Source organism: Ursus maritimus, unplaced genomic scaffold (assembly GCF_017311325.1).
Source record: "Ursus maritimus isolate PB19 unplaced genomic scaffold, ASM1731132v1 scaffold_11, whole genome shotgun sequence".
NCBI lineage: Eukaryota > Metazoa > Chordata > Mammalia > Carnivora > Ursidae > Ursus > Ursus maritimus.
The window spans coordinates 56,213,278-56,240,865 of NW_024423453.1; the positions used below are offsets into that span (position 1 = coordinate 56,213,278).

A 27,588-nucleotide genomic window follows, 5' to 3' on the forward strand; every position below is an offset into this window, starting at 1 on the left:
GTAAATATTTCCATCTATTTATTTGCTGTATTCCTTAAAAACAAAAAAAGATCACAAGTTTAATACTACTGCTTTAAAATATTATACACCAAAAGAAAGCGAACTCTCATTCATGCTGCAAGTTGGTCTATGTTCTCTTTACTTCTGTTTGCCAAATGATCTTCAATAATTTCTGCAAAGAGATTCCTCTTCAACAGATTATATGCAAGAGGTAAAAGCTGGCCAGCAACTTTGTGAAAATACTGAAAAATAAAAGAATATAACATTAAGCAGAGAATGTAGCAGATGCCCTAGTAAGTAGCAAAAATACACTGAAAAAGCTCTTGTTTAACAAAGCATACTCTCCAAATCAGTTCAGCTACGTTCTCAGTTGGTTAGAAACAGTGAATTCACACTTAGCATTCTGTTCAAGAGGCAGTCTTGTAGTTCTAAAAGACTAATGGTACATCTTGAAGAAAATTCAGAAGAAAACTAAGTTACAATTTTAAGCTTCCTTACTCCCTTAGATAAGGATCATCATCCTTTTTACCTGCTCCAAACTGTATGCTCAAAGGCTTTTTCCTCCTCTAGTGTATCGCCACCAGTTAAGATTTGAATCATTACCTTCCTTAGTTGATACTATATGAAGTGGTAGGCTGAATTGGAGTTTTCAAATCACATTTATTCCCCTTTCTCTCTCCCTGATCCCACCATGTAACCCTGCTCTATCCCTTAAGTCACTGCCTTGGGTTTATCAAGTGACTTAGACAACTGCTATTACACACACACACACACACTCGAAGAGAATCTGGCAATGCTTCTGTTGATGGCATTTAGCACTTACGAGATGCTCAGCACTGTGCTAAACCTTTTCATGTGTTGTATAGTACTCATACCAATCATTTTCAATTAAGTTGATTCACATTTTTTGGGCAGGCCCAGCATTATTCTGATTGGTCAATGACTGTTATTCTGGCTGTTAAACATTTTATTTTTACTAATAACCATACATAAGGTAGGCAGAGAAACACAGTGATATGGTTTGGAGCGGAGTTCTCAAAATAGACTCCCCTGACCAGTGGCATCAGCCTAACCTGGTAATGGGTCAGAAATCCAAATTCCTAAGACTCACCCAAGAACTCGAAACTCGGAGGGTGGGGGGTGTGGGGTAAGTACACGGATCTGTGTTTGAACAGCCCTCCACATGGTTGTGATACATGCTGAAGTTAGAGAGCCGCCGGTTTAGTCTTGCTGTTCACGCTAGTCTACAGAGCAGCAGTGTTACCAGTATCCACGAGCACGTCAAATGCAGTCTCAGGCCTCAGCCCAGATGCACTCAAACAGTCTGCATTTAACTTTCTTCTTGGAGATTTGTATGCACTTTACAGTTTGGGAATTACTGATTTAGACCCTAACTCTGGAACCGGACTGCCTACGAATCTGAGCCAGATGGTTTACCTCTTTATGCCTGGTAGGTGAATAGGTTAAATGAGAAAGGTGTGTGTGTGTGCGCGCGCGCACGGACATTTTATAGCTAAGGGACAGAGGTACAATGGTGTCCCTTAGCTACAAAATGCCATCTTATGCAGCTACTAAGTGGGGAAGATATGACTTAAAACCAAACAGTTTAGCTCCAGAAACATGTTATAGACTGTATACCTTGAGGCAACTACAGCGAATAAGCACTGATTTAACTGTTAGGTAGGTCTTTCCTATTTAATAAGCAAAGGTCATGATTAAAAACAACCCCAAAATTCCTGTGTTTTAAATAATTTCAACAAAAGCCTATTTGAAGATACAGTAGCCCCCACCTTATTCACAAGGGATAGGTTTCAAGACCCCCAGTGGATGCCTAAAACCATGGACAGTACCCTCTATATGCTATGTTTTCCTATACATACATAGGTATGATAAAGTTCAATTTATAAATTAGGCACAATAAGATTAACAAGAATAATAAGATAGCTTCATTACAGTATTTTGTTGTAAGTGTTCTACATGAATGTGGTGGCTTTCAACATACTGTACTAACCCTTCTTAGGATGATGTGACATGGTAAAATGCCTACATAGTAAGATGAAGTGAGGTGAGACGTAGGCACTGTGATACGGTGTTAGGCTACTACTGCCCTTCTGACGGTATCTCAGAAGGACGACCATCTGCTTCCGGTCCACGGCTGACCACAGGTAACCGAAACCACAGGAAGCAAAACCATGGATAAAGCAGGGTAGGGGGTTGGGACTACTGTAGCATTTATGTTTCATCTAGGAAGTCAAACATAAGAACAAATACTCCCACCACAACAGAAAACCAAATGGAGCACTACGAAAGGTGTGTGTACGTATCCATACACATATCTAACTAAAGGGCTATAATATGTCCAATGAGTAAATTCATTTTAATGTGAACCTGAAGAAAATAATCTTGGTTATCCGCCTTTGGCAGAATACAAGATGAATTTCAAATAAATATTTCCAGGCATCTGCTTATCAAAAAGTTCACTTTGGAAAAAAAAATTCACTTTGACACACAAGCTGAATGTACATCCTAACCATGCTAGTGGGGACATAAATGTGCAAGCTCTAGTATGCCTGTGTGCGGAGTGCAGTGGGGAGGAGACAGGTTTGGTGATGGCTGGCAGGCAGAGGTTTTTTGTTTGTTTGCTTTTACTCACGTGTGAGCCGTAACAAAAGAGATCCATTCCCAGCTCAAGCCCCATACCATAATCACATTCATCATTAGCAAACTGCACGAAAGTCATCATTTCCTGAATGGGAGCAAAAGCTTGTAGTCTGTCCTCGTCACTTGGTGCCTCAACAATTGTTCTGCAAATTCTCTTGAGGTTGGCTGTAAGAAACCAAGGATATAAAAAGATGATCTACACCCATCATCTAAGGTAAAAAGATATTAAGCTGGGTTTTGCCTCATCAATTTTTATACTAGTACAACAAATGCCACCTTGATCATTCAGAATGGCAATTTTATAATTTAAGAAAAATGGCTTAACAAAAAAGCTATATCAGCAAAGTGTGACTATTTTACCATGGATCTAGTTGCAATCATGATTATACATGAGCTTGTAAAGATTTTTAGCAGGCCAGTTCACGGATCAACAAACTGTGGCCATATGTGACCACCCTTTGTTTTTAACTACCCTCACACTAAGAATGTTTTTCCATTTTAACTGGTTGGAAAAAAACCCAAAAAATATGGCAACAGAGACCATATGTAGCCCACCTCTGGGCTAGTCCATATTAGGAGCTGGATTAAAAAAAAAAAAAAAAAAAACACCAAACAGACCATAACGTTTATTCTTTATTGCCCTGTCCTACCAAAAACATATATAGAGAGAAAAAGACAATATAAGAAATAAAAAATCCTTGCCTAATTAAATCTTTACCAAAATGTGGCCATAGCAAAAGTGTAATTTGAGGTAAGAACATAGAGAAAATTTCTAACCTAAATTTAAAAAGCTAGTGGTTTAACATTTTTGTTTTGGCTTTCAACATTTTTTTCCCCCACTACTTTCTGGATGCCGGTGTGCATCAGATCTCAGGATGCATATGAAGGTACTTAACAGTATCTAATCAGACTTCCTTTTTGACAAATCATACCTCCTTTTTGACAAACTACTTGCCTGAGGATAATCCAGTAATAAAAATAATGGATATTATTCAAACAAACCAACAAAAATACATTTCTAAACCAAGTGGCTGCTATATTGGGGGGAGAGGAAGATCCGTTAACATATCAACAATTACACCTAAGAATGATACATGATTTTAAGTTTTATATATAAGGCACAATATTCTATTGATAATAACTATAGTTATACAGGATTATCAAGAGTGGTAAAGAAATACTAGGGTTTTTAACCTCCAAATATATTTGATTCAGTTGGGACGACTGCACAGAATGCATACTCTATGTGAGGTCACAGAATGTCTTTTGTTCCTTTTCCCTCCTTTGGTGGATAAGTACCACACTGAACAAAGTACACTCATCTCCTATGTTCCTGACTATAAACAGCTGTGACACATTTATTGGTCTGAAACTTTTTTCAGGAGTTTTATACAAACTTCATAAGCTTCCTTTACTTCAGAAGAAAATCAGTGCCAATCATTTCAAGGAAACTGATCGGCCTCCATCAAAAACCTTCTTAAGGTAATGGAAAATAAGGGGTTCCTTCCTGCACCCAGAGAAGATATAACTTATCAGTTGAGACCCTTAGAATCTCTCTCACCACAGTGCTCCAGGCAGCCCCTACAACTCAATTAGAGTTGGCATGGAAGTGAAGACCTAGTTGTCTCCTGTTAGAAAGTAATTTAAAGTCTATCACTTTCTGATGTCTTCTACTTTCACTCCAGGCAAGTCATATGTGGACTACAAAAGAATAAGCAATTTATAACAATTTTTAAGCTATCAAAATACTAAACAGAGATGAAAATATTCAGCTCACCACCAGTGTGAGGAAAAATATGTTCTCCCACCAATAAAAACTTACACAAAAATTCACTTAACAGAAGCCTACCTAGACTTAATACCTAAGTGAAGCCTTAAACGAACCACTCAAAAATGCTGCCTTAAATGTTACTATTCAAAACAATGACTTAGGAGCTTCAATACTTGGTTCTTATATTATCCCTCTTGAACCACCAACTGGAATACTTAAGCTAAGCCACAGTGGTTGTGCCAAAGTTAAAGCTGAGCAACTAGCTGAGCAATTATTCTTTATTTAGCGGTAATAAGCACCCTACAGTCAGAAAGACCTAAGTTTGAGGTCCACATTCCACCCAAAAATGGGAATAAGACCGACTTTAAAGAGTGAGGGGAGGATTACTGCATATATATCACTTGATATAATCTATTATGACATTTATGAATTGCTCAATAAATGGTGTCTTATTTGCCAGTTAGAATGTTATGCTTAAGCAGCTTCAAAGGGGAAACTGGTTACGGACAAACTACACTGGGATTTGCTGAACACTGTTGCACATTAACAAACTGCCGGTCAACTGTACTTCCTGGCAAACAGCACTAGGTAAAAGCAAGATGATATTAGGTCCCTAACTTTATGCCTTGTTGCACTTCCCAATCAAAAGTAATTAAACCACAGGAGAAGCTAGTATCTAGAAGGTCAGCAAAAAGTAGAGATAAATAAAAATGATTTTGGACATAAAAATACAGAACCACAACCAGGGGAGGGTAATACGGTTTACTCCAGGGTACTACAATTTAACACCTACCACCCCCGAAGTTTTAGTGGCTCCTAGATCTACAACGAATGTTCTCAGACTTCCCCAAACAAGCCAGTCACTCTGCTTTATAAAGCTTTGAGTGCACTAGGCCCACAGGTAGGCAGAAGATGGGAGTATAAGCAGAAGACTGAACAGTACGTAGCTGGAGCCTACACTCCTTCCCCATTAGACTGATCACCTCGGACTTCAGAGAGGAGACACAGGACAGAGTAGCCTGTCCAACAAAGAAAATGCAGGCTACCTGTGTAATTAAGTTTTTTCTGGTAGCTGTATTAAAGAAATATGCAAAACTAATTTTAAGATATTTAGCTTAACCCGTTATATCCAAACAGTAGCATTTCAACATATAATCAGTATTAAAAAAATTAAGTTTCAGTTTTTAAAGTTAAATGAATTAAAATCAAAATTACAAATTCAGCTCAATTGCACTAGCCACATACAAAGCACTCTGTAGCCGTGCGTGGCCATATTTATTTTCCCCATGGAATTCCTCTAAAGTGGTAGGGGTACAGCAAAAACAGTTGTGATTTAAGACACCAATCTGGGCTGGAGACTCTGCACAACAATGTTTGAGAACAGTCTTTTTAGAAAACTGGTTAAACATGCAGACTTCTAGGTTCCAACCTCAGAGACTAACAACCAGGCCTGGTTAGTTCTGTTCTGAAAAACGGATGACCAATATTACATGTGTTTAGGCAGGAATACTTGGTTCTTGAGGCAGTGCTGATTTTGATTTCCTTCTAAATTTTATCCTTCTTGTAATATATAAGGGAATGTCAATAGGGATGTTCACAGTAAGAAGGAAATGGAGGAGAGGGGAAAGAGTTGAGAAGTGATTTTTCCCCTCTTTTTTCCAAATAGCAACAATGAGATTTTGTATCTAAAGAGTCCATTTGCGGAGCTTTCGTACTTGTAAATGAGGTAGTTCAGGGTCTTGGGCTTCTGAAAGCTAAACGGTCTTACATACAGATGAAAAAATTTTCACAAAGAATTCTACAACCACACACTACTTCAGTAATTGTTTTGTAAGTTGACTATAACGTCAAATGTTCCGAAGTAGTTCAAGGAAAAGTAACCCAGGCAATAGGTTAAAATTCTTCAAACTCTTAAAATTAACTACCACATTTTGAGCCCTATTAGGCAAGCACTGTGCTAAGAACCTTACATACTCTTTATATGGCAAACATCCCCATATATGAATGGTAGTCACCATTATTAACCATTTCAGAGATGGAAAAAACAAGGTTTAGTGAGGTTAAGTAATTTGCTTAAGGTTACACAGCTATAAACCTAGTTTTAATTCAGGTCTGACTGACCCTAGACCTTGAGCCTGCTCTTCACCCCTAAAGTCTAGCGACTGTCCCACAAAAGGCATACTTACCTACTTCTCAATACAAGGAAAACCTTCCTCACACATTTACATAAGAAATACATTACCATCGGTTTCAGGGAGCTCTCTGTACCCAACATCATTTTTATCTACTGGGACAACCAAGCCTGCACCATGAAAGGTCTTCGTCACGACCTAAATAAAAACAAATAAGACTACTGGTAAACAGACAAAATAGACATGGTACATAGATAAAAACGACGACGACAAACTTTCCAAAATAAATGTACACAAACCCTCAACACTTCTGTCAAAATGTAACATTTAATGACATTTCATTCAATTTGGAGTCTACCGCCAAAGTTTAATATTATTTCTTCAAAATTAGTAAAAGTTAAGCATGTGAAGAAATGATAGAACAGTGAAACTGGTTTTTACTAATTGCACTCAGGCAGAAGTCTGCACCCTGATTTGGGAGGGAAGAATGCCAACGCATCCTATTATAAGAGGCAAGCCAGAATATAAGTTTCCTCTTAGATCACTGTATTTGCTAGGCAGGAAGCATAAGGAACTGAGCCTAAAGGGTCAAGGAATACTTTCTGTTAGCAGGAAAATGTGTTGGGGCAGAATTCTTCTCGTCCATCTTGCCAAGTTTAGGGCCCCCATTTTTACCTGAAAAATTCAGGCTTGTTTTTGCAAACTTCCCCCGAAGTAGGGCAATTTCCAGTTTTGTGGTGCCCTTTATAGAAGCAAAATAACAATAACCAGTGATCTTAAGTGGTAATCTTCAAAGACAAGAACAGGCCCAACCACAACTACCACCATAACCCTTCCAGTCTACATTCTTCTTTTTATTCACAACAGTGGCATTATTCTTAGGTCTTTCCTTAACAAAACAACTACTTCAAATATTACACTTATTTGTGCAGCCCAGTGAAAACTGCCAAGACAACAGAAGGACACAAGCTCAAAATTAGCTATTCATTTTAAAATCTTCTCCCCTAAGTCTCTAGATCTTAAAATCTATTTCACTCAGATGACCCCAATCTTTTGCTTCTTTCATTCTTTCTTAAGTAACAGAAGGGACAGATTATTCAAAATAAGTTCTCAGACAACAGCTCACCATTTGGAAAAAACAAAGTCATAGTTACATCTTACTCTTTGTACCAAAATAATTTGCAGTTGGATGTCAGGATTAAGTGTAAAAATAAAGCCAATGAAATTACTAGAAGGCAAATATTTTTAATAATTTTAGATTGGAGAAGGAAAAGACAGACTTGACTACATAAAATTTAAAAAAATCAAAAATCAAGAACAAAAGATACTGATAAAAATATCTGCAATATATATAACAATAAAAGTGAGATTAATGTCTTTAAACTATAAAAGAATCTTACAAGGAAAAAACATCCAGCTTAAAACACAAGTGAGAAAAGGTGAATTCTAACCCTGACAAAAATGGCCAAACTTCAGGCAGTTCACCAAAGAAATACAAATGGCCAGTAGGTCAGTGAAAAATATTTCATGTCCTTTATAATCAAAGAAATGCTAATGGAAACAATGACATATCATTTTATATTTATGCACGTGGAAAAGACCAAAAGGGACTGCTAATATCTAGTAACGGCAAGGGTATGGGGAGAACAGGCACTCCCACGTTGCTGACGGAAAAGTAAACCAGCGTCACTCACACGGGGAAGTTTTGCAAACAAAGAAAATAAACTCCACAAAATGAAAAACCAGCAAAGAAAAACTACACGTATAGCCACTCTAAATCACTCTGGAGCTGGCAATACTACAATTTCTTCTAAGGAAATAATCAAGTAAGTGTGCAAAGAAAGTCACAGAAGGCTATATATGGCAGGATTTGTCTTTATTTGTGAAAACTGTTAAGCAACCTAAGCTGCAGCACAGTGCTCCGCAGCCATTCTAAAACTTATGAGGTGGGTCTTCAATTTAGCAATACGAAACGATAATTATAATCACAAGCATAAAAAAGCAGGTCATAAAACAGCATTGATAATGACAGAAAAAGAAAACAGCCATATAGTTACTGGCTTCTCTTCCACTCAGGCTGACACACAGCAAAACCCCGGGATGTATATATTTTCATATTTTTTCACAGATGATTAACTGCACTAATTTTCCATAAAGAGGTAGCAATTATTAGCAAAGCACCAGAATCCTAATTTTATTATCAAGAATAGGATTACAAATTTAGGAAAACCCTGTGCAAGGGTGGGGGACATTCTGGGGCATCAGAGTCAGAGGATAGAATGATGGAAGGATGTATCCTCATTTTATAGCAACATTAAATCCGTATTCATTTTTAAAAGTGAAATCTAGGTATAAAAAAGGTAAAGTGGCACATGGCCAATCAGTAAGACGGAGTGGAAAGAAAGCTAAATGTCAAACATATGAATTTAGGTCTCAGGTCACTTATGATTTTAAATAAGGGAACAAAGCCTCTCTCTGTAAACCGTGACTTACTGGTCTATGACACAGGATGAGAATTCCTCCTGTTTGCAGATTTGCTGTAGAGGTTGAATGGGGTAACTCGCAAGGGTTCTGCGTTCCGAAGCATCGTAAGGTATCATCGGTAGAGAAACAATTGCTTCTCGCGTGCTGTATAGTGCCCTATTATACTACGATGGCTATGTTACTCTCCCACATAAGGACAAAGCCACTAACTCACGTATACGAATGGAACTGAATTTTTCGGAACTAGAAAAATAGGAATTAAATGAATATCTGACATTAAAAGAACAAACTTCCTTTTTAATAGAAAAGGAACAAAAAGCAAAATCACCACCTTGTTGTCTTTGGAGGATAAAATCATGGTTGTCTTTTAAGTTCCTTTTTTTTCCCTTCATATTTATGTTTTTACCAGTTAATTTTGTGGACAGAAAAAATATATACTAAAAAGAAACCTCATGGGGAAGGAAGCCAGGACAAACATACCTATGAAATTTAAACTCCAATGTCATCTTATGGTTATGGGGAAGAATTATGGAAATCTCATCGGAAATAAATTATAACTGATGGTAGAAAATAAGGTTCTGATGAAAGAATTTGCTATCAGCTATTTTGTCTGCAGAGGTACCATATTTCGTCAGGATAGATGAGGAATACAAAAGTCTGAGGCAAGAAATGCTCATTAGGTGGGAGAGGCTCCCTATGGAAACTAGGAAGGTAAATGGCAACATAACATCTTGAAGTAACTTACAAATGTCCCCACTGAAGTGACTTTCATTCAAATGCACAGTTTTAGAAAGTATTTCTGGCCTCAAGGACTAAAGGCAGTCTTGCTGAGACTGCAATTGAGTGACTATAACTATGTATCATGCCTGCTGCTGAAGCAGGATTTTCAATAACCGAATACACCAAACTACTTAGTTACCAGCGTTAGTTTATCCAGGAGTAACTAGTACTTAACTTGGCCTAGAACTTTCAGATGAACCAGCCAGAGCAGATAATGGTGGGAAACGGGAGCGCCCTCATTCCGCAGTGATAAATATCCTTCTCCACCGGAAGTTAAATCCTATCGAATTCTCATTTACCCCAAAGCAGAATTCTTCTAGGTTGTCTGTTAACTTATTCTGAAATTTCTAAGTGAAAAACCAAAGGATCCAATACCCAGAAGTCTTTGCTGTTTACAAAACACTCCACTCACAATGCAGGTGTTAGGAGAGATGCAAAAGGAAATGCTAATGGGTTCACTAAGGGAAAAGGGGACACGACTGCTTAGACACACATCTGCTGCAGAAAACGAGCAAATCTCAATACACATTGTCTTCCAAACCCTTTAACTGAACTACTCTAAGGCATACCTTCACGAAACTACTCCCCCAAAACACCTTGCACTAAATCAACCATCCTTAGCTATTAAGCAAGAAATTTGGGTAAATACTATGCACAAAGCTGCTTTCACCCAATTCTCTGAGATGAGCATCTGGTAAAACAAGATGAAAAGAGTGGGAAATCCCGGCATGAGCTAGTAACCAGAGCAGCGCGATCTGCTCGCGTGACTCAGCCTGCCTATCAACCTGTGAGAGCCACCCAAGCCCTGCTCCAGGGCCACCCTTCTAGCGATCCAGGGGCTCGGCAGCCCTGGAGGGGGCCCCTGAGGGGTGACATCTAGCTCTCCTCAGGATGGGGCAGGAGAAGAGAAGGATAAGGTATAGGTGGGAAGGAATCAAAAGAGGAAAAAATCCTATTAAATAGCAAAACGGTCTGAGACTAACAGATTTAAACCATACTTTCTTATCTCTCTGTTTCATCTTCATGGTTCTCTGTTCCAGTGAGTACCCCAGTTCTCTGGCTGCTTCTGTGAGTTTTTCATCTATGTTTTTCAAGAGACTAGTTTTCTTTTTATCTGTTACTTCCTTAAGTTTTTTCATCAGAAATAATCTGAAAAAGAAGTAAAAGCCTTCATTATTATGCAGGCCCCTGTACTAAGGACACAGGCCTTGGGAAGTTAAGGGAGTACGTTACAGACGTCAAATTCCATGCAAGAGAAAGACCGCAGAATAATTACCAACAGTTCTCTCAAAACCCCTAACAGACTTCTTCAAACAAGAGAAAAGCAATTATTAATAAAAGAGCTACCAGTCACAGAAACAGCAAACATGATTCAAGTTTGTATGGTCTCTGTAATGTCTGTAATAAGGATATAAAAGGTATTTAAAAAGCTGAGATTCAAACCAATTTTAAGCCATATCACTTAACATTAACAATGGCATACTGCTTTGGAGAAGTGTGGCATAACAGAGGAAAACAGTATGTGGATACCAAAAAGGATTTTTTTTTCAAAAAAGAGGCAGAGGATACTTACAATACTTAAGATCAGCAGATTTTTTCAAATGTTATCTACAAATTTGTGTTAAGATAAATTTAGAAACTATAAAAGGAAATCAAAGCTACTTTATAAGCTTATACAAAAGCACAAACCAAAATAATTTGTATTTATTTATTGACTGATTTAGATGACAGAGAGCACATGAGCAAGCAGGGGGAGGGACAGAGGGAGAAAGAGAATCCCAAGCAGGCTCCATGCCCAACGCAGAGCTTGTTGTGGGGCTCTTCTGACAATGCTGAGATCATGACCCAAGCCGAAATCAAGACTTGGATGCTTAACCAACTGAGCTACCCAGGCGCCCCTGAAATAATTTTAAAGTACGTGACCAGTACAATACATTAATGCCAGTTACAGAAATAATTTCATGTTTTATCATAAGCAGGTTAAGACTCTGCCAGCAGAGCAGAAGGTCAAGTGTAAAATGGAAAGCTGGAAGCAGCACTCAGTTGGACACAGAACTCGACCCCCTTTCTCTATAGCCACCTCTAGACATCCAGGAAGAAACTTGCCTCTATTCACTACTAACATTTGACAGTTTGCTACAGGCTGGGCACTGTAAAGAGCTTAGAACATTGAGACTGGGTGCTATTCTTACCCTCATTTTACAAATAAGGAAACTGAGGCACACAGGATAATCAACTTACCCAATTCATAGAATGAGTATGAGTAGATTAACGTGCACAGAAACCAAGACCACTAAAATCATTGTCTTTGGATTACAGTACATATATTACATCTGTTACCTTCAATCTTAACCAGCTGTATATCAAAAGAATGTATTTACATTAACCAGAAAAAAAAAAAGCAAACTGATCATGTCAGGCCTAGGTGAATCAATCTTTATAGGCTTCCTCATCCTGTCTGGCATATGGGCAGACAGGCCCTCAAGTACTCTGCGCCACGTGTTTTAATACTTCCATGCACACACTATTCCCTTGCCTAGAACACTCTTCTTCCCATTCTTTGTAGTAAGTTCTTACACATTCATCAAGGTCTAGGTAAAATATCCTCTTTATGAAGACTTCCACCACTATTTAAGGCACCTAGTAGCTGTCTTCTTGTACTTATCATATTATTATGACTACTTCTGTATCAGTTTATTAAGCTTTGGTCTCTTGGCTTCAAACCTACTCTCCAATACTCTGCTTTGTGATGCTTAAAGTTGAAATATGCAAACTGAAATAACCACCATGAACAATTTGTACTCTGTTACATTAAATCTGCTGGGATATACCTTGAACCTTGAATGAATCCTGCAGTAGTCATTTGGAAAATACTGGTTCAGTAAGTTATGTAGATCTGACAAATATTGAAAATTTTCATTTTATCAAATTCTCTCCATTACAGAAATTAAAGATGACACAAACAAATGGAAAGACATTCCATGCTCATGGATTAGAAGAACAAATATTGTTAAAATGTCCATACTATCCAAAGCAATCTACAGATTTAGTGCAGTCTCTATCAAAATAACAACAGCATTTTTCATAGAACTAGAACAAACAGTCCTAAAATTTGTTATAGAACCATAAATGACCACAGATACCCAAAGCAATCTTGAAAAAGAAAAACAAAGCTGGAGGTATCACAATTCCGATTTCAAGTTACACTACAAAACTGTAGTAATCGAAATAGTATGGTACTGGCACAAGAACAGACGCAGATCAGTGGAACAGAGTAGAAATCCCAGAAATAGACCCAAAATTATATGGTCAATTAATCTTCAACAAACAAGGCAAGAATATGCAGTGGGAAAAAGTCTCTTCAACAAATGGTGATGGGAAAACTAGACAGCTATATGCAAAAGAATGAAACTAACCAGACCACTTTTTTATACCATACACAAAAATAAACTCAAAATGGCTTAAGGATCTAAATGTGAGGCCTCAAACCATAAAATTCCTAGAAAAGAGCACAGGTAATAATTTTTCTGACATAGGCTGTAACAACAGCTTTCTAGATAGGTCTCCGAAGGCAAGGGGCAAAAAAGCAAAAATGAACTACTGGGACTACATCAAAATGAAAGCTTCCACATAGGAAAGGAAACAACCAACAAAACTAAAAGACAACCTATTGAATGGGAGAAGATATTTGCAATGACATATCTGATAAAGGGTTGGTATCCAAAATACATAAAGATACATAAAGAACTTATACAAGTCAACACCCAAAACACAAATAATCCAATTAAAAAATAAGCAGAAGACACAGACAGACCTTTCTCAAAAGAAGACATACAGATGGCCAACAGACACATGAAAAGATGCTCAACATCACTCATCAAGGAAATGCAAATCAAAAGTACAACGAAGGGTAGCTGGCTAGCTCAGTCAGAAGGGCTTGTGACTCTTGATCTTGGGGTTGTGAGTTTGAGCCCCATGCTGGGTGTAGAGATTTCTTAACTAACTAACTAACTACAATGAGATAACCACCTCATACCAATCAGATTGGCTAAAATCAACACACAAGAAACAACAAGTGTTGGTGAGGACATGGATAAACAGGAACCCTCATGCACTGTTGGTGGGAATGCAAACTGGTGCAGCCACTGTGAAAAACAGTATGGAGGGTCCTCAAAAAATTAAAAATAGAATTACCGTATGATCTAGTAATCACACTACTGGGTATTTATCCAAAGAACACTAATTTGAAGGGATATATGCACCCCTATGTTTACTGCAGCATTATTTATAATAGGCAAATTATGGAAGCAGTCCAAGTGTCCATCAATAGAAGAATGGATAAAGAACATGTGGTAAATATATACAATGGAATATGATTCAGCCCTAAAAAATGAAATGCTTGCCAACAACATGGATAGATCTAGAGAGTATAATGCTAAGTGAAATAAGCCAGTCAGAGAAAGACAAATACCCTATGATTTCACTCATATATGGAATTTAAGAAATAAATGAACAAAGGGGTTAAAAAAAAAAGACAAACCAAAAAAATCCTTAACTATAGAGAATGGATGGTCACTAGAAGGGAGGTGCTGGTGGGGGAATATGTAAAGGGAATTAAGAGTATACTTATCTTGATGAACACTGAGTAATATATGGAATTGCTGAATGACTCTTGTACACTTGACACTAATATAACACTGTATGTTAACTACACTGGAATTAAAATTAAAAAATAAAAATTCTCTCCATTATATCACAATGTGAAAAAAATCATATTACTTAATACTACCATCAATCTCATTAAAAAGTCTTTAGGTAGTGAGAAGTGATTAAGCTCACAATGGTGATTACGAGTTTCCTTAACTCTAATTTTTGCTTTTGAAATCTTAAATTTTATCACTGACAACAAATATAGTCACAGTTGTTTTCTTAGGCTCATTTGAGAAGATGTCTGCCAAATACCCATGTGAGAATACCCAAAATTTGTCAGTCACTCTCTCAAGTAAGTAAACGAGAGAAAAGTTCAGCTCCCAAGTCAATCTCACAAGACCATGTTTCTTGAGACAAACCTTAACATTTGAGTATGCAGATGTGCTTTCCACATACTTCCCATTTCATCAAATGTTAAACAGATGTGTGTACTCGCTCAATGGTAGAGATCTAATATCTTTACTGCTTCACCACTGACCTTCTTAAATGACATTCACATAAAATTACTGCTATGAATAATACAATGACAACTGCAAATCCGGTGCCACTGCCTTGATTTCTGTCAAGGTATCATCAGCATTACCCACCATTACCTTTGTGTCATTGGTGCATAAATGACATATTATCAGAAATAGTTTTGAACTCACAGTTCTGCTAAAAAAGTGTTAGGCAACTCTGGAAGTCCACACACCACTGTTTGATAACTGCTGTTTAGGTTATAGTTTCAAACCTGAATATATATCAGAACCTCCTGGATTATTGGTTAAAAGTACTCTGAGCTTGACACGTGTCCAAAGGCAAGGGAAACAAAGGCAAAAATGAACTATTTGGACTTCATCAGGGTAAAAAGCTTTTGCACAGCAAAGGAAACAGTCAACAAAACCGAAAGACGACTGACAGAATGGGAGAAAATATTTGCAAATGACATATCAGATAAAGGGCTAGTACCCAAAATCTATAAAGAACTTAAACTCAACACCCAAAGAACAAATAATCCAATCAAGAAATGGGCAGAAGACACGAACAGACATTTCTCCAAAGAAGACACACAAATGGCCAACAGACACAGGAAAAAATGCTCAGCATCACTTGGCATCAGGGAAATACAAATCAAAACCACAATGAGATACCACCTCACACCAGTCATAATGGCTAAAATTAACAAGTCAGGAAATGATGAGGATGAGGGGAGAAAGGGAACCCTCTTACACTGTTGGTGGGAATGCAAGCTGGTACAGCCACTCTGGAAAACAGTATGGAGGTTCCTCAAAACGTTGAAAATAGAGCTACCCTATGACCTAGCAATTGCACTACTGGGTATTTACCCCAAAGATGAAAACGTAGTGATCTGAAAGGGCATTTGCACCCCAATGTTTATAACAGCAATGTCCACAATAGCCAAACTATGGAAAGAGCCCAGATGTCCATCGACAGATGAATGGATAAAGAAGATGTGGTATATATACAATGGAATATTACGTAACCATTAAAAAATGAAATCTTGGGAGCTTGGGTGGCACAGCAGTTAAGTGTCTGCCTTCGGCTCAGGGCGTGATCCCGGCATTATGGGAGCGAGCCCCACATCAGGCTCCTCCGCTATGAGCCTGCTTCTTCCTCTCCCACTCCCCCTGCTTGTGTTCCCTCTCTTGCTGGCTGTCTCTATCTCTGTCGAATAAATAAATAAAATCTTAAAAAAAAAATGAAATCTTGCCATTTGCAACAACGTGGATGGAACTAGAGGGTATAATGCTAAGCAAAATCAGTCAATCAGAGAAAGACAATTATCATATAATCTCACTGATATGTGGAATTTAAGAAACAAAATAGAAGATCACAGGGGAAGAGAGGAAAAAATGAAACAAGATGAAACCAGAGAGGGAGACAAACCATAAGATACTCTTAATCATAGGAAACAAACTGAGGGTTGCTGGAGGGGAGTGGCATGGAGGGATGGGGTAACTGGGTGATGGACATTAAGGAGGGCATGTGATGTAATGAGCACTGGGTGTTATATAAGACTGATGAATCACTGACCTCCACCTCTGAAAACAATAATACATTATATGTTAATTTAAAAAAATGTATGAATGCATATTATCAATAACTTATTGATTATTTAATAAGTTGACCCATGCTCTGATGTATTGGCCCATTTATTCTTTTACTAAGTACCAAATGTTTTACATTGTATTTGGGCCTGCACAAACTGAGCATTCATTAAATGACTGTTCATTCATTTCAAATATTCAATTAAACTTAATTAAAATTACAGAAGTATAATTTTGGGCTACATTTAGATATACTCGTAACATGTATTTTAAGAAGATATTCCTGAGTCCTATTCTAGATATATTAAAGTGGCATCTCTAAAAGTAAGACCTGCAGAGTTCAAGGTAAAGCACTTTTAACCAGTAACTCATGGGGTTCTGATACACAGGTTTGAAACCATTAAATAGCAGTTATCAAAGAATGGTCTGGGGACCCTGTGGGGTCCCTGAAACCTTGCAGGAAGTTCGTGAGGTCAAAACTATTGCTACAATTAATTTAGAGGGAAAAAAAAGCGAAGAGAAAAAAACTACTCTTAATTTTGTGGTCCAAAGACAAATATTTTATAGACCATATGAAAATGGAATCATCCCATGTTACTCTTTTATTTGACCTCTTCATATAATGTATTAAACATCTTTCCAAATCAACAAATCAATAACCTGGTATTAAAGTGTATTGACATTCCATATTTATTTACCTAATTTTCCCTGTTGCTGAATAGGGGTGTTTTCTCCAGTTTTTCGTTTTTTAAATAATCTCTAATATAAACACATATTTGTGTACCTAAAATTTCTTTAGATGAACAGCTAGGGCGCCTGGGTGGCTCAGTCAGCTAAGTCACTGATTCTTGATTTTGGCTCAAGTAAAGATCTCGGGGTTGTGGGATCGAGCCCCACATCGGGCTCAGTGCTCAGCGTGGAGTCTGCTTGTCCTCTCTCTCTGTTCCTCTGCCACTTGTGCGTGAGCGTGCACTCTCTCTCTCAAATAAATAAATAAATAAATAAAATCTTAAAAAAAAAGGATAAATAGGTAGAAATGGAATTGCTGATTTAAGGGTATAAATGTTTACTTAGCTCAATACCTGGCAATGTTAATTATCTGTCAAGAAATCTTGGAAAAATATTTAAATAACCTTATTCCAACTGCTCTCTATAAAGGTTTTATCAATTAACACTTCAATCAGTAAGATTCCTTACACTCTAACCATCAATAAGTATTACCATTATTTAATCTTTACTAATTTTTGCTGGCTGAATTTGTATTTCTTTGGCTATTACTATTTTTAAAGATTTTATTTATTTATTTGAGAGAGAGAAAAGAGCATGAGCAGGGGGTAGGGGCAGAGGGAGAGGGAGAAGCAGACTCCACACTGAGCAGGGAGCCTGATGTGGGGCTCTATCCCAGGACCCTAAGATCATGACCTGAGCCAAAGACAGATGCTTAACTGACTCAGCCCAGCACCCCTTTCTTTGGCTATTATTAAATCTTGCACAAAGAGAACTAGTTTCTCTGGGCATAAAAATAATTTATTACAAATGGTCTTAAGAAGACCTTATTCAGGGGCGCCTGGGTGGCTCAGTCGTTAAGCGTCTGCCTTCGGCTCAGGTCATGATCCCAGGGAACTAGGATCAAGCCCTGCATCGGGCTCCTTGATCAGCGGGAAACCTGCTTCTCCCTCTCCCACTCTCCCTGCTTGTGTTCTCTCTCTCGTTGTGTCTCTGTCAAATAGAATCTTAAAAAAAAAAAAAAAAAGACCTTATTCAGGTTGATACAGAAAAAGGAAGCAAATAACATTAGGTACTCAAATACTTCCTGGTCTTCACCTAATTATAAAGTAATCACCAGTGTTTTGTTTTTTGTTTGTGTGTGTTCTCCAATAAGCTAAAAAACAAAACAAACAAAAAAACCCAGAACAGTCTTGGATTATTTTAGACAACTATTACATCTTTCTTTTTAAAAAAGATTTTTAGTAAGCCTAATAGACTTATGAAAAATCAGGCATTTTTGCATGCCCAAGTATTTGTAGAATGAATAAATTATCAGGGAGCATCTATTACAGGCCAGGTACTGTGCACAAGGAAAAGCCTCTGCCCTCATGGAACACGTATGTTAATGTAAGAGACAGGCAATAAGTAAACAACTATAGTTTCTAATAAAGATACCACCAATTTAGACTGAATAAATCTAAACAGCTTAAAAGTATATATAAATTATAGATAGCAAGAAACGCTTTATAAAAAACTCAGCGGTATCAGGAGGCAAAGAACTTTTTTTGAACATCCACCATACAGCTGCTCTTTTGGCTCCATCAGTAGGCATGCAGCAGTCTGGAGGGGGCACAGGTTGACTTAGTTTAAATTCTGTTTACTGCAAATTTGCACTATTAAGTCACAGAGAATTTAGGTCTTTTTTTAAATAGGGTATAAAAAGGTCACAAAACACGATCTATTTATATCTAAGTTGACAAAGATGGCTTTCTCCATTTTGTGACAACGTGAACTCGCTTCAGTCATGTCTGTGGCTGGTAGAGTGTCGACTGGCTCAGGAGGCTCCATTTCAAACCCTTACGTGAAGTAGGAGCTTGCTACCTTTCCCAGACTACTCTGCGCTCAGGCTCCACGTGGTGCTTAGCTTCTCTCAAGCAAACAATTCCTGGAAAACGGCAAGGCTGGGAGAGATACTAGGTGGAGACTGTGTGTCTGTTTCTAGAGTGAGTCCAGTTAGAGGCATCGGATTGTGCTGCAGCAGCGCGGCTGACATTTCAGTGCCTGGGCCGTTAGCTTCCGTCGCAGCTAAGGGACAGAGGCAGGGCATTCCTTTTACTGCCACAGGTTAAGTCAAAGACAACGCGGTCCTACAGCCACTCGTGGCAGCGGATCCTGATTGCCCAGCTTCTTGGTGGTGGCAGAGTGAGCCAGTGCTGCCACACGACCGGCATTCCTGGAGACTCCGTCTGCTCCACTGGCCCTTCCAAGATTTTCGTAAGCACCTGCCTTTTTTTTTTTTTTTTTAATTCTAGTAGAGTCAACCCAGTGTTATATTAGTTTCAGCTGTACAATATAGTGATTCAACAATTTACGAGCACCTGCTTTTACTGTATTAAGTCTTTGTTAGAACTGTACACAATGTGTTCTTGTAATGAACTCTTAATGATGGTGTTTATTATTTTTTTAAAGATTATTTATTTATTTATTTGACAGAGATAGACAGCCAGCGAGAGAGGGAACACAAGCAGGGGGAGTGGGAGAGGAAGAAGCAGGCTCCCAGCGGAGGAGCCCGATGTGGGACTCGATCCCAGAACACCGGGATCACGCCCCGAACCGAAGGCAGCCGCCTAACGACTGCGCTACCCAGGTGTCCCAATGATTGTGTTTAAAATGTCTAAAAAAATCTTTTGGTTTTGCTATGGGACTAATGAAGTCAAGATTAAATAATAAGTAAATAAATTTATTCCTTAAATAAAATAATGAGTTATATAAGAGGTATTTTTTTGGTGAAAAGTAGAAGTGTGGATAAGAATATCTGCAAAAATCATGGAAATGATCTTTAGGAATCTAAATTTTGGAGTTACCTCAATGTCCCTCAGTGAGGGACTGGTAGAGAGTACAAAAATTGTAAACAAATATTATAAATAGGAGAGGGATTAAAAGATTTTCTTACTTGATTGCGGCAAACACATTATCTCCATTTTGAACAATTATGCAGTTTTTCTTTGCTTCGTTTGTACCAACATATACAGGAAGTTCATCAGGAGAATCCCTGTTTAAGTAAAAGATATTAAAAATTTAGCTGCCCATAATTTATCAGGCAAGTAGAATTTTAGGCCTATAGACAAGAATTTATGTTTGTAGGTTTTTAAGAAATTGGGACAAATTTGCCAGGTTTAAGTGCTAAGTTTCTTAGGACTATCACAACACATTTCACTTATATAATAGATACTCAAATTAAAATTCTTAGACCTAGTTACTTTTATACCTAAATACAAAGGAAGGGGGAATAAGGCCCGTCAAAAGGAGGGAATATTATATGCGATCCTCTCTGTCTTACAGTCTGGGGGGGAAAAAAGGTGGAGAAACAAGAAGAAACAGGACACATAGGACTGTAAAACCTGAGAGGTGAAAGGATGCAATTCATATATATATATATATATATATGTACAACCAAATCCTTTTATTTTACAATCAAGGAAACAGAGATAAAGTGACTCAGCCAAGGTCCTAGTAAGTTAATGGCAAAACCAAAAGCAGAATTCATGTAACTCAATCCTCAGCCCTGTGTGCATTCCATGGTACCACAATACTTCTCACAAGGCATGTTTCTTCTACTTCCTCTATTATCCTACGGTTAATCTTTAAACAACAGCATTTCTACTAGTAGAAGTGCACAAGGTGTTTTTATCTCTCAAGCTACTTCGATTTCTTAATATTCCAAGCATCTTGCATGTATCCACTTAATCCTCTTAAATATTCCTATCAGGTATGTACAATTATTATCCTCATTTTCATGAGAGGAAACTGAGGCATAGAAAGTCACAATCACCAAAGGTGACTGGCACACAGTCACTCAGATAATAGAACCAGTCTGACCCCAAAGCACATTCTTAATTCTATGGCCCCTGGAAACACATGGCTAATTTAAGACATGGTAACTCTCTAAATTATTTTTCTTTGGCTAAAAGAGCCCTCCTGAACCCAAAAGGTAATGAAAAGTTTATAACCACAAAGGAAAAACCAGTGAGGTTCAACCTCAAGAGTCCACTCATCCTAGGGTGGGTTAGAAGGGCAAGATCAAGACCATCAATGCCTAGGGATCCACCAATAAGAGGAAAATATGGCCTTCATTGTTGGTGAGTCCAGTGAATGCCTACTTATACTCACTAGAAGGCCCAGTAGCTGCATTCTAGAGAAGAAAAGATCCTTTACCTGAAATACCCCATGTGGAACTGAGTTTTATTATCTCCAATAATAATCGTCTGGAACTCAGGAGGATCATAGTAAAATCTCCAGTGAAGGTTAAAATTCAGGCTTGCTGATTTTTTCTTCATTTTATGTTTTCCGGCAAGGATATCATAAGGACCCACTAATCGAAGGCCAAGGCTTGTGGAAAGTGAATCTATAAATTAAGTAAGTTTATTTAGACAATAACTTTCTGAAGGCAGATAGAAAATAATGTTTTTTATTTGTAAACTATTTCTAAGCAATTTTCTTAAAAAAAAAAAAAAAAAGCTTCCAAAGTAAAAGAGCTTCAGTTACATTTGAAGACATTAGTTATAAATACTCGATGAAAAATCAGAGCAATGAAAATGTGGCACCTACATTTAAGATTTTCTCTTAAATTTACTGCATTTCTTACATACTGCGATTTCTTATTTTGGCCAAAGCAAGACTGTTCAGTATTCTTATGGGCATATTAAAGCTTTGAACACTTACCTTGTCTCATTACTAGTTGTTGTTAGCCTCAAATATTTGTAGCACACCCATATTAAGGGAGAGACAAGACAGACGTAAGTGAATGTGCGTTAAGGAGGGTAAACAGTTTATTTAATAAAAAATGTATTTAGCGAAAATATTTTCTTGCCCTTCCCTCTATCTCAGCTAACTATCACTCTCAATTCCCTTGCCTCTGGCCTAATCCTAGATGATTCCATCTTCTTTCTCCCTCCACAGATCACAGGGAGATTGCTAAATAAAACCAGAGTCACGGAATGTAAACTTCAACTGTATGTGTTCAAAATATGCTTTTATAACATCAGATGGGTCCTTGTTCCTTCTTTAAGAGAATAAGCACTCCAGGGAGGACCTGGATATGTAAGGAGATGGGAATGAAGAGAGGAAGAAAATTCTTCTAAGAGAAACAACATGAATAAAGGCCTAGAAACAGTTTATTTAGAGGGAGGAAAAATAGTTCCGCTTAGCCGGAACAGCATATACTAATTTTTAAAGCAACAAAAAAACTAAAGTCATCTATCTCATTAGCCCATAGAGATAACAAGGTTAATAGTCTGGTATATAATAACAATGTATTCCTCCCTGTATGTATATAAATATAGAGATATTTTAAAGGAAATCATACTGTTTTGCAATGTTTTCTTTTGTTTTCCAGTCTGTCTTCACTTAAATTTTCTGAATATTTTTCCCTGCTATTAAATATTTTTTCATAATTTTTAATAGCTGCATGATATTCCATTGATAGACATTTACTGCTTCTAATTTTTTTCTCTTCTGAACAATGCTTCAGTGAACATCTTTACTAATACACGGGTTTTTTGTTTGTTTTTGTTTTAAATAGGCTCCACACACAGTGTGGGGCCAATGCGGGGCCTGAATTCACAACCCTGAGATCAAGACCTGAGCCAAAATCAAGAGTTGGATGCTTAACCAACTGAGCCACCCAGGCGCCCCTTTGCTAATACATGTTTGTGCAGTCATGAATATTTTTAGACAAGTTGCTGCACAGTTTAAGTGTTTTGCTATACGCCAAAATTCATTGTTATCTACTAATCCACATTTCCATCAGTAGTATATGGGAGTACTTCTCTCCCACCTGTGAAAACATGTGAAAAGTAACTTTGTCACAACCATTATCAGTTCTTTGTCCATCATTTCGGACAGTATAAGCACACAGAAAGTAGACGGGAGTATGTGCATCCTTGACTTTTTAAAAAATACAAATGGTAGCATACTCTATACGCATTTTCTTTCTCACTTGAAATATTTCAGGTGCAACACTTTATCATTATCTAACATCTACCTTGTTCTTTTAAAATTATGAATATCCATTGATAGATGTATTAGTGATGGGCTTTAGGCCATTTCCCATTTTTGTTTCAATAAATATCACTGAACATAATTTTTAGTTCACCTAATCCCTAAGTTCCTAGAAGTAGAACTGCTAAGTCATACTAAAACTCCTGCCACATAGCAAAGCACTGGTTTTCTTTCAAACCCTCATCAAAGCACATTGTGAAATTATTTACCTTTGCCAGTATAACAGGTGATAGTCACATATTATTATAGGATTATTTTATACTTCTCTTAGAAACATCTTTGAAAAAGTTCCTTTTCTGTGAACTGTTTAGATCCTTGGTCCAGTTTCCTACTGTCTTTTCCATTGGTAGAAGCAGGAGAATGATTCTGGAGCAACTCACCAGCTGGCTTTTCAGGATCAAGCTCTTCACAGAACTTCCAGAAGTGATAGAAATCTTCAGGCAGAGAAAGCTTATAATGATTTTCTACTTCTTTTCGAAGGTCACTGGAGACATCAGCTTCACAGGATTTACTCTTCTTCACATCAACTGTTTTTTCACACTGAAAATCAGCATACAAAACTTTGTTTCTCCAAAAGTAACAATACTGCCCATTTTTGTTCACCCAACTCTGAGAAACATGTTTTCCCTAAAACTCTACAAATGGTATTTCTGAATAAAATCTGGGGATTCTTCTGGGCAAAGATAAAAGGAAAACAGTATAATACATAGCGGTCAAGAAGGATGCACACAACAAATCTTTAAATATATTTCTCCAAGATAATGGAAACAAAATTAAAAAAAAAAGTATAAAAGAAAAGGTGAAGAGCAGGAAGAATAAGGAATAGGAAGGTTTTGCCTTCTTTGGATAAATAGGTCATCATACTTTTTGTTAAAATGGATTCAGTGATCACACCAGAAGCCGACTGTCAGAAATAACTGGATAAAAAGGGATTTACCAGCTAAAACAATTATTTCAGAAAAGGGCCTTTCATGTCAGCACTAGGTTATAAAACTCAATCTCTAATATCTCTGCAAAATGTTCATTGTGAAGTAAGATAGGTTTTATAATGCCTATTTGATAAATTTCTCTTAAGATAAAATGTTGATGGGTGCCTGGGTGGCTCAGTCAGTTAAGCATCTGCCTTTGGCTTGGGTCATGATCCTGCCCCAGGTTCAAGTCCTCCGTTGGGCTCCTGCTCAGCTGGCGGAGGGGGGGGGTCTGCTTCTCCCTATCCCTCTCCTCCTTCTCCAAGAAAGAAAGGAAGAAAGGAAGGAAGAAAGGAAGGAAGGAAGAAATCTTAAAAAAAAAAAAAAAAGATAAAATTCTATGTTAGAGGTTACATATCTTTAGCAATCAGTTTTTTTCTTTCTAGGAAACTAGATCTTTTTTTTTTTTTTTTGGATTAAGTTCCTTCCTTCTTATTCTTCCTTTCCACCTGTATCAGTGCTTCTCAACCAGGAGTGATTTTGCCTCCCAGGGGACACATGTAGTAATGTTAGAACTTTTTAGCTCTCACAAATTTAGGAGGGTGCTGACATTTAGTGGAGTAGAGGTCAGTGATGCTAAGCATTCTGCAATGCACGGGATTAGCTTCCTCAACAAGCACTTAATCAGCCTCAAAATGTCCAAGGTGTGAGGCTGAAAAATTCTAGATGTTTCTCATATTTATATTCTTCCATTCTCCCAGGAGGCTCAAGGTTATTGATGTTACTTTACGTATCAAAGTCAACACAATATATTTATGAATTAGATGACATACAAGAATGTTCTTGATAACGCTGTTTCTAAGAGCAGAAAAGAGAACAAATGAAAATGCCTACTGACGGGAGGATACAAAGTTACAGGATTTCAAATAATGGAATATTCCACTTAGCGAAAAGGAAAATAAAGCCACACGCAACAATATAGATCAGTCTTAATAATATAATGTCGAATGAAGGAAAAAAGTCCTTGAAGTTCATACGCAGCATGATAGCCTTCTTAAATTCAAAAACAACAAACAAATACTGTTTGTGATAAAGTTATAAAAAGAAGGCAAGGGAAAACATAAGGACAAGGATGGTAGCTACATAAATGGGGCGACAGGAAGTTGGGCAGAAAAGATAGGCGAGGAACACATGTAGAGCTATTGTCAGGGTTTCAGTTCCGGGGTAGGACAATGGAGTCACAGGTGTTTTTTATATTATTAAATAAGGTAAAAGAGGACCATGCATTGACCAATAACAGTTTATTATGCCAAGGATTGTGTGTCTGAGGTCATAAAAAAATTATATGCTGTTGAAATATGGATCCAAAAACGGATGCTGATAATACATAACAGTAAAAACGATAATAAATAAATAATACTAAATAATAGTTATTACGCACTTACCATCTGCCAGGTCACTGTTCTAAGCACTTTCTGTGAATTAACTCATAACTCATAACTCCCTTGTGAGCTAGATTTCTATTATCCACATTTTACAGATGAGAAAACTGAAGTAAGTTCCCTTAGGTCCCTAACTAGAAAGTGAAGGAGCAGTTAAATCCAGGTGGGTTGGCTCCACAGCACAGATTCATTCACTTTACACTGCTTTCTCCAATTACTTACAGAACAGTAGGAACATACCAAGTGCTGACCTAACCTCCCTTATGTTTTTATAGAGGTCTTTTGTTAGGCTTTCAAAGATTGGCTCAAACTTAAGATGTTAGAAGGAAAAGCCTTAATCTACCTTACTGAAAGGCAGTTTTTCCTAATGGTTAGGCTGTCTGGGTTGACTCTTGACCCTTCTGCTTTCCAGCTGTCACCTTGGGGAAGTTACTTAACCTGTACCTTATTTTCTCATCTACAAAAAGGACACGTAGTACCTATATCACAGGGTTGTTAGGAGGAGTAAATTGTAAAAATACACAGAATAGTCGCAGTACATAATATTTAAATGCTATTGTCTCTACAGACTCATTTTCATCTTTGGTATTTTATTTCTAATAGTATCACTCAGTCAAAGCAGTTTATTGCATCTTCAATGGGAAATAGATTTTTTTTCAGCTTTGTCTTACCTCACACGTTACTTCAGCCTCCTCAAAGCCCCAATTAACTAGAATTTAGGGCAGCTGTCCCCTTCATAGGCTACGCTAATCCTTTACTCTTTACCTAGAAAGCATAACCCAATATAAGTAATACCCAGAACACTGCCCTCAACCAGTTAATTAAGCTCTCTACACTGTCCTGCTCTATCTGGTTTATAATACAGACGGAGTAATTCTGAAAACCGTCCTTGCCACAATGCCAATTCTTTCCTGCCTGACTCTCCTCATCGCTACAGCAGTATAGAGCTTCTGAAATCGTACAGAAGTATGAGAACGTGCACATCCTTATGCCCTCCTCCCCCTCATTAGTGCCTTTCCCATCTCCGAGTCCAGCCAGGTCCAACTCCGCTGTACCCAAACATCCTCTACACTTATTTCTATTTCTTATCTCTTATTTCTCTTTTGTGCCTTCAAGAGCCATGTCCAATTTGAATTGCCCTAAAAGATTTCCTTAGCAACCCCTTGGGACTTAGATCCTCCTTCAATGTTTCCACAACACTTTTTACACAACAGCGTTACAATGCCAAACAAAAAAATTTACAGTAAAATACATATTCACGGCGCCCAGCTTCCGCAGGCTGGGGGCCGTACGTGGGGCAGTGGCAGCATGATGCATCTTGAAACCGCGGCGCCCGGCACAGTTCCTGGCGTATAATCGGTTTCCAATCAATTTGTTGCTGGTTGAACGAATGAACCATTGGTTATCCTAATCGGCTTCCCCAGGAACCGCACCGGGAAGAGGGCAGAAGATGCAAAGGCGCTAGTTCTTTGCTCCAAACCCCAGCAGAACGGGAAATAGCGGTGCTGGCGCAGACCGCCGTTCCCGGGCACGCAGCGGCCACTCAATGATTACTGGATACATGCAATGTGCTGCCCCTTGGTTCCTTATCACCCAAAGAGCCTTGCGGATCCCACACATCCTCTGTAGCAGTACCTGCTGCCCCTCCCCGCCGGGCCTGCGCTTGCCACCACCGCCAGCAATCATTCTGCAGCTACAGTGCCAGCGGAATCCCGCGTCCCGCCGTTGCTTCCGAGCGCCGCCGACTGCTTCCGGTTCAAGAGACACGAATCTGAATCTCTGCGCGGCCGCGCCAGTATAGGGGAAAAGCTTCGCCTGTGCCCCGCCCTCCAAGATCCGAGGAGGGGACCGGCCGAAGCTCCGCCCACTCGCGCGCAGGGCGTG

At 38.1% G+C, this 27,588-nt stretch overlaps 1 protein-coding gene across 1 annotated transcript; it reads right to left on the reverse strand.

The window, feature by feature from the left end:
- Positions 1–27,490, reverse strand: LOC103658151 (histone PARylation factor 1). Its single transcript, XM_008685634.2, has 8 exons — positions 27,340–27,490; positions 23,735–23,894; positions 21,510–21,699; positions 20,248–20,346; positions 10,827–10,977; positions 6,675–6,762; positions 2,654–2,826; positions 1–242 (listed from the first exon to the last, which is right to left on the reverse strand). Exons 1-8 carry the CDS (start codon positions 27,388–27,390, stop codon positions 111–113), a joined length of 1,044 nt encoding a protein of 347 aa, XP_008683856.2. The 5' UTR covers positions 27,391–27,490; the 3' UTR covers positions 1–110.
- Positions 27,491–27,588: the final 98 nt, after the last annotated feature.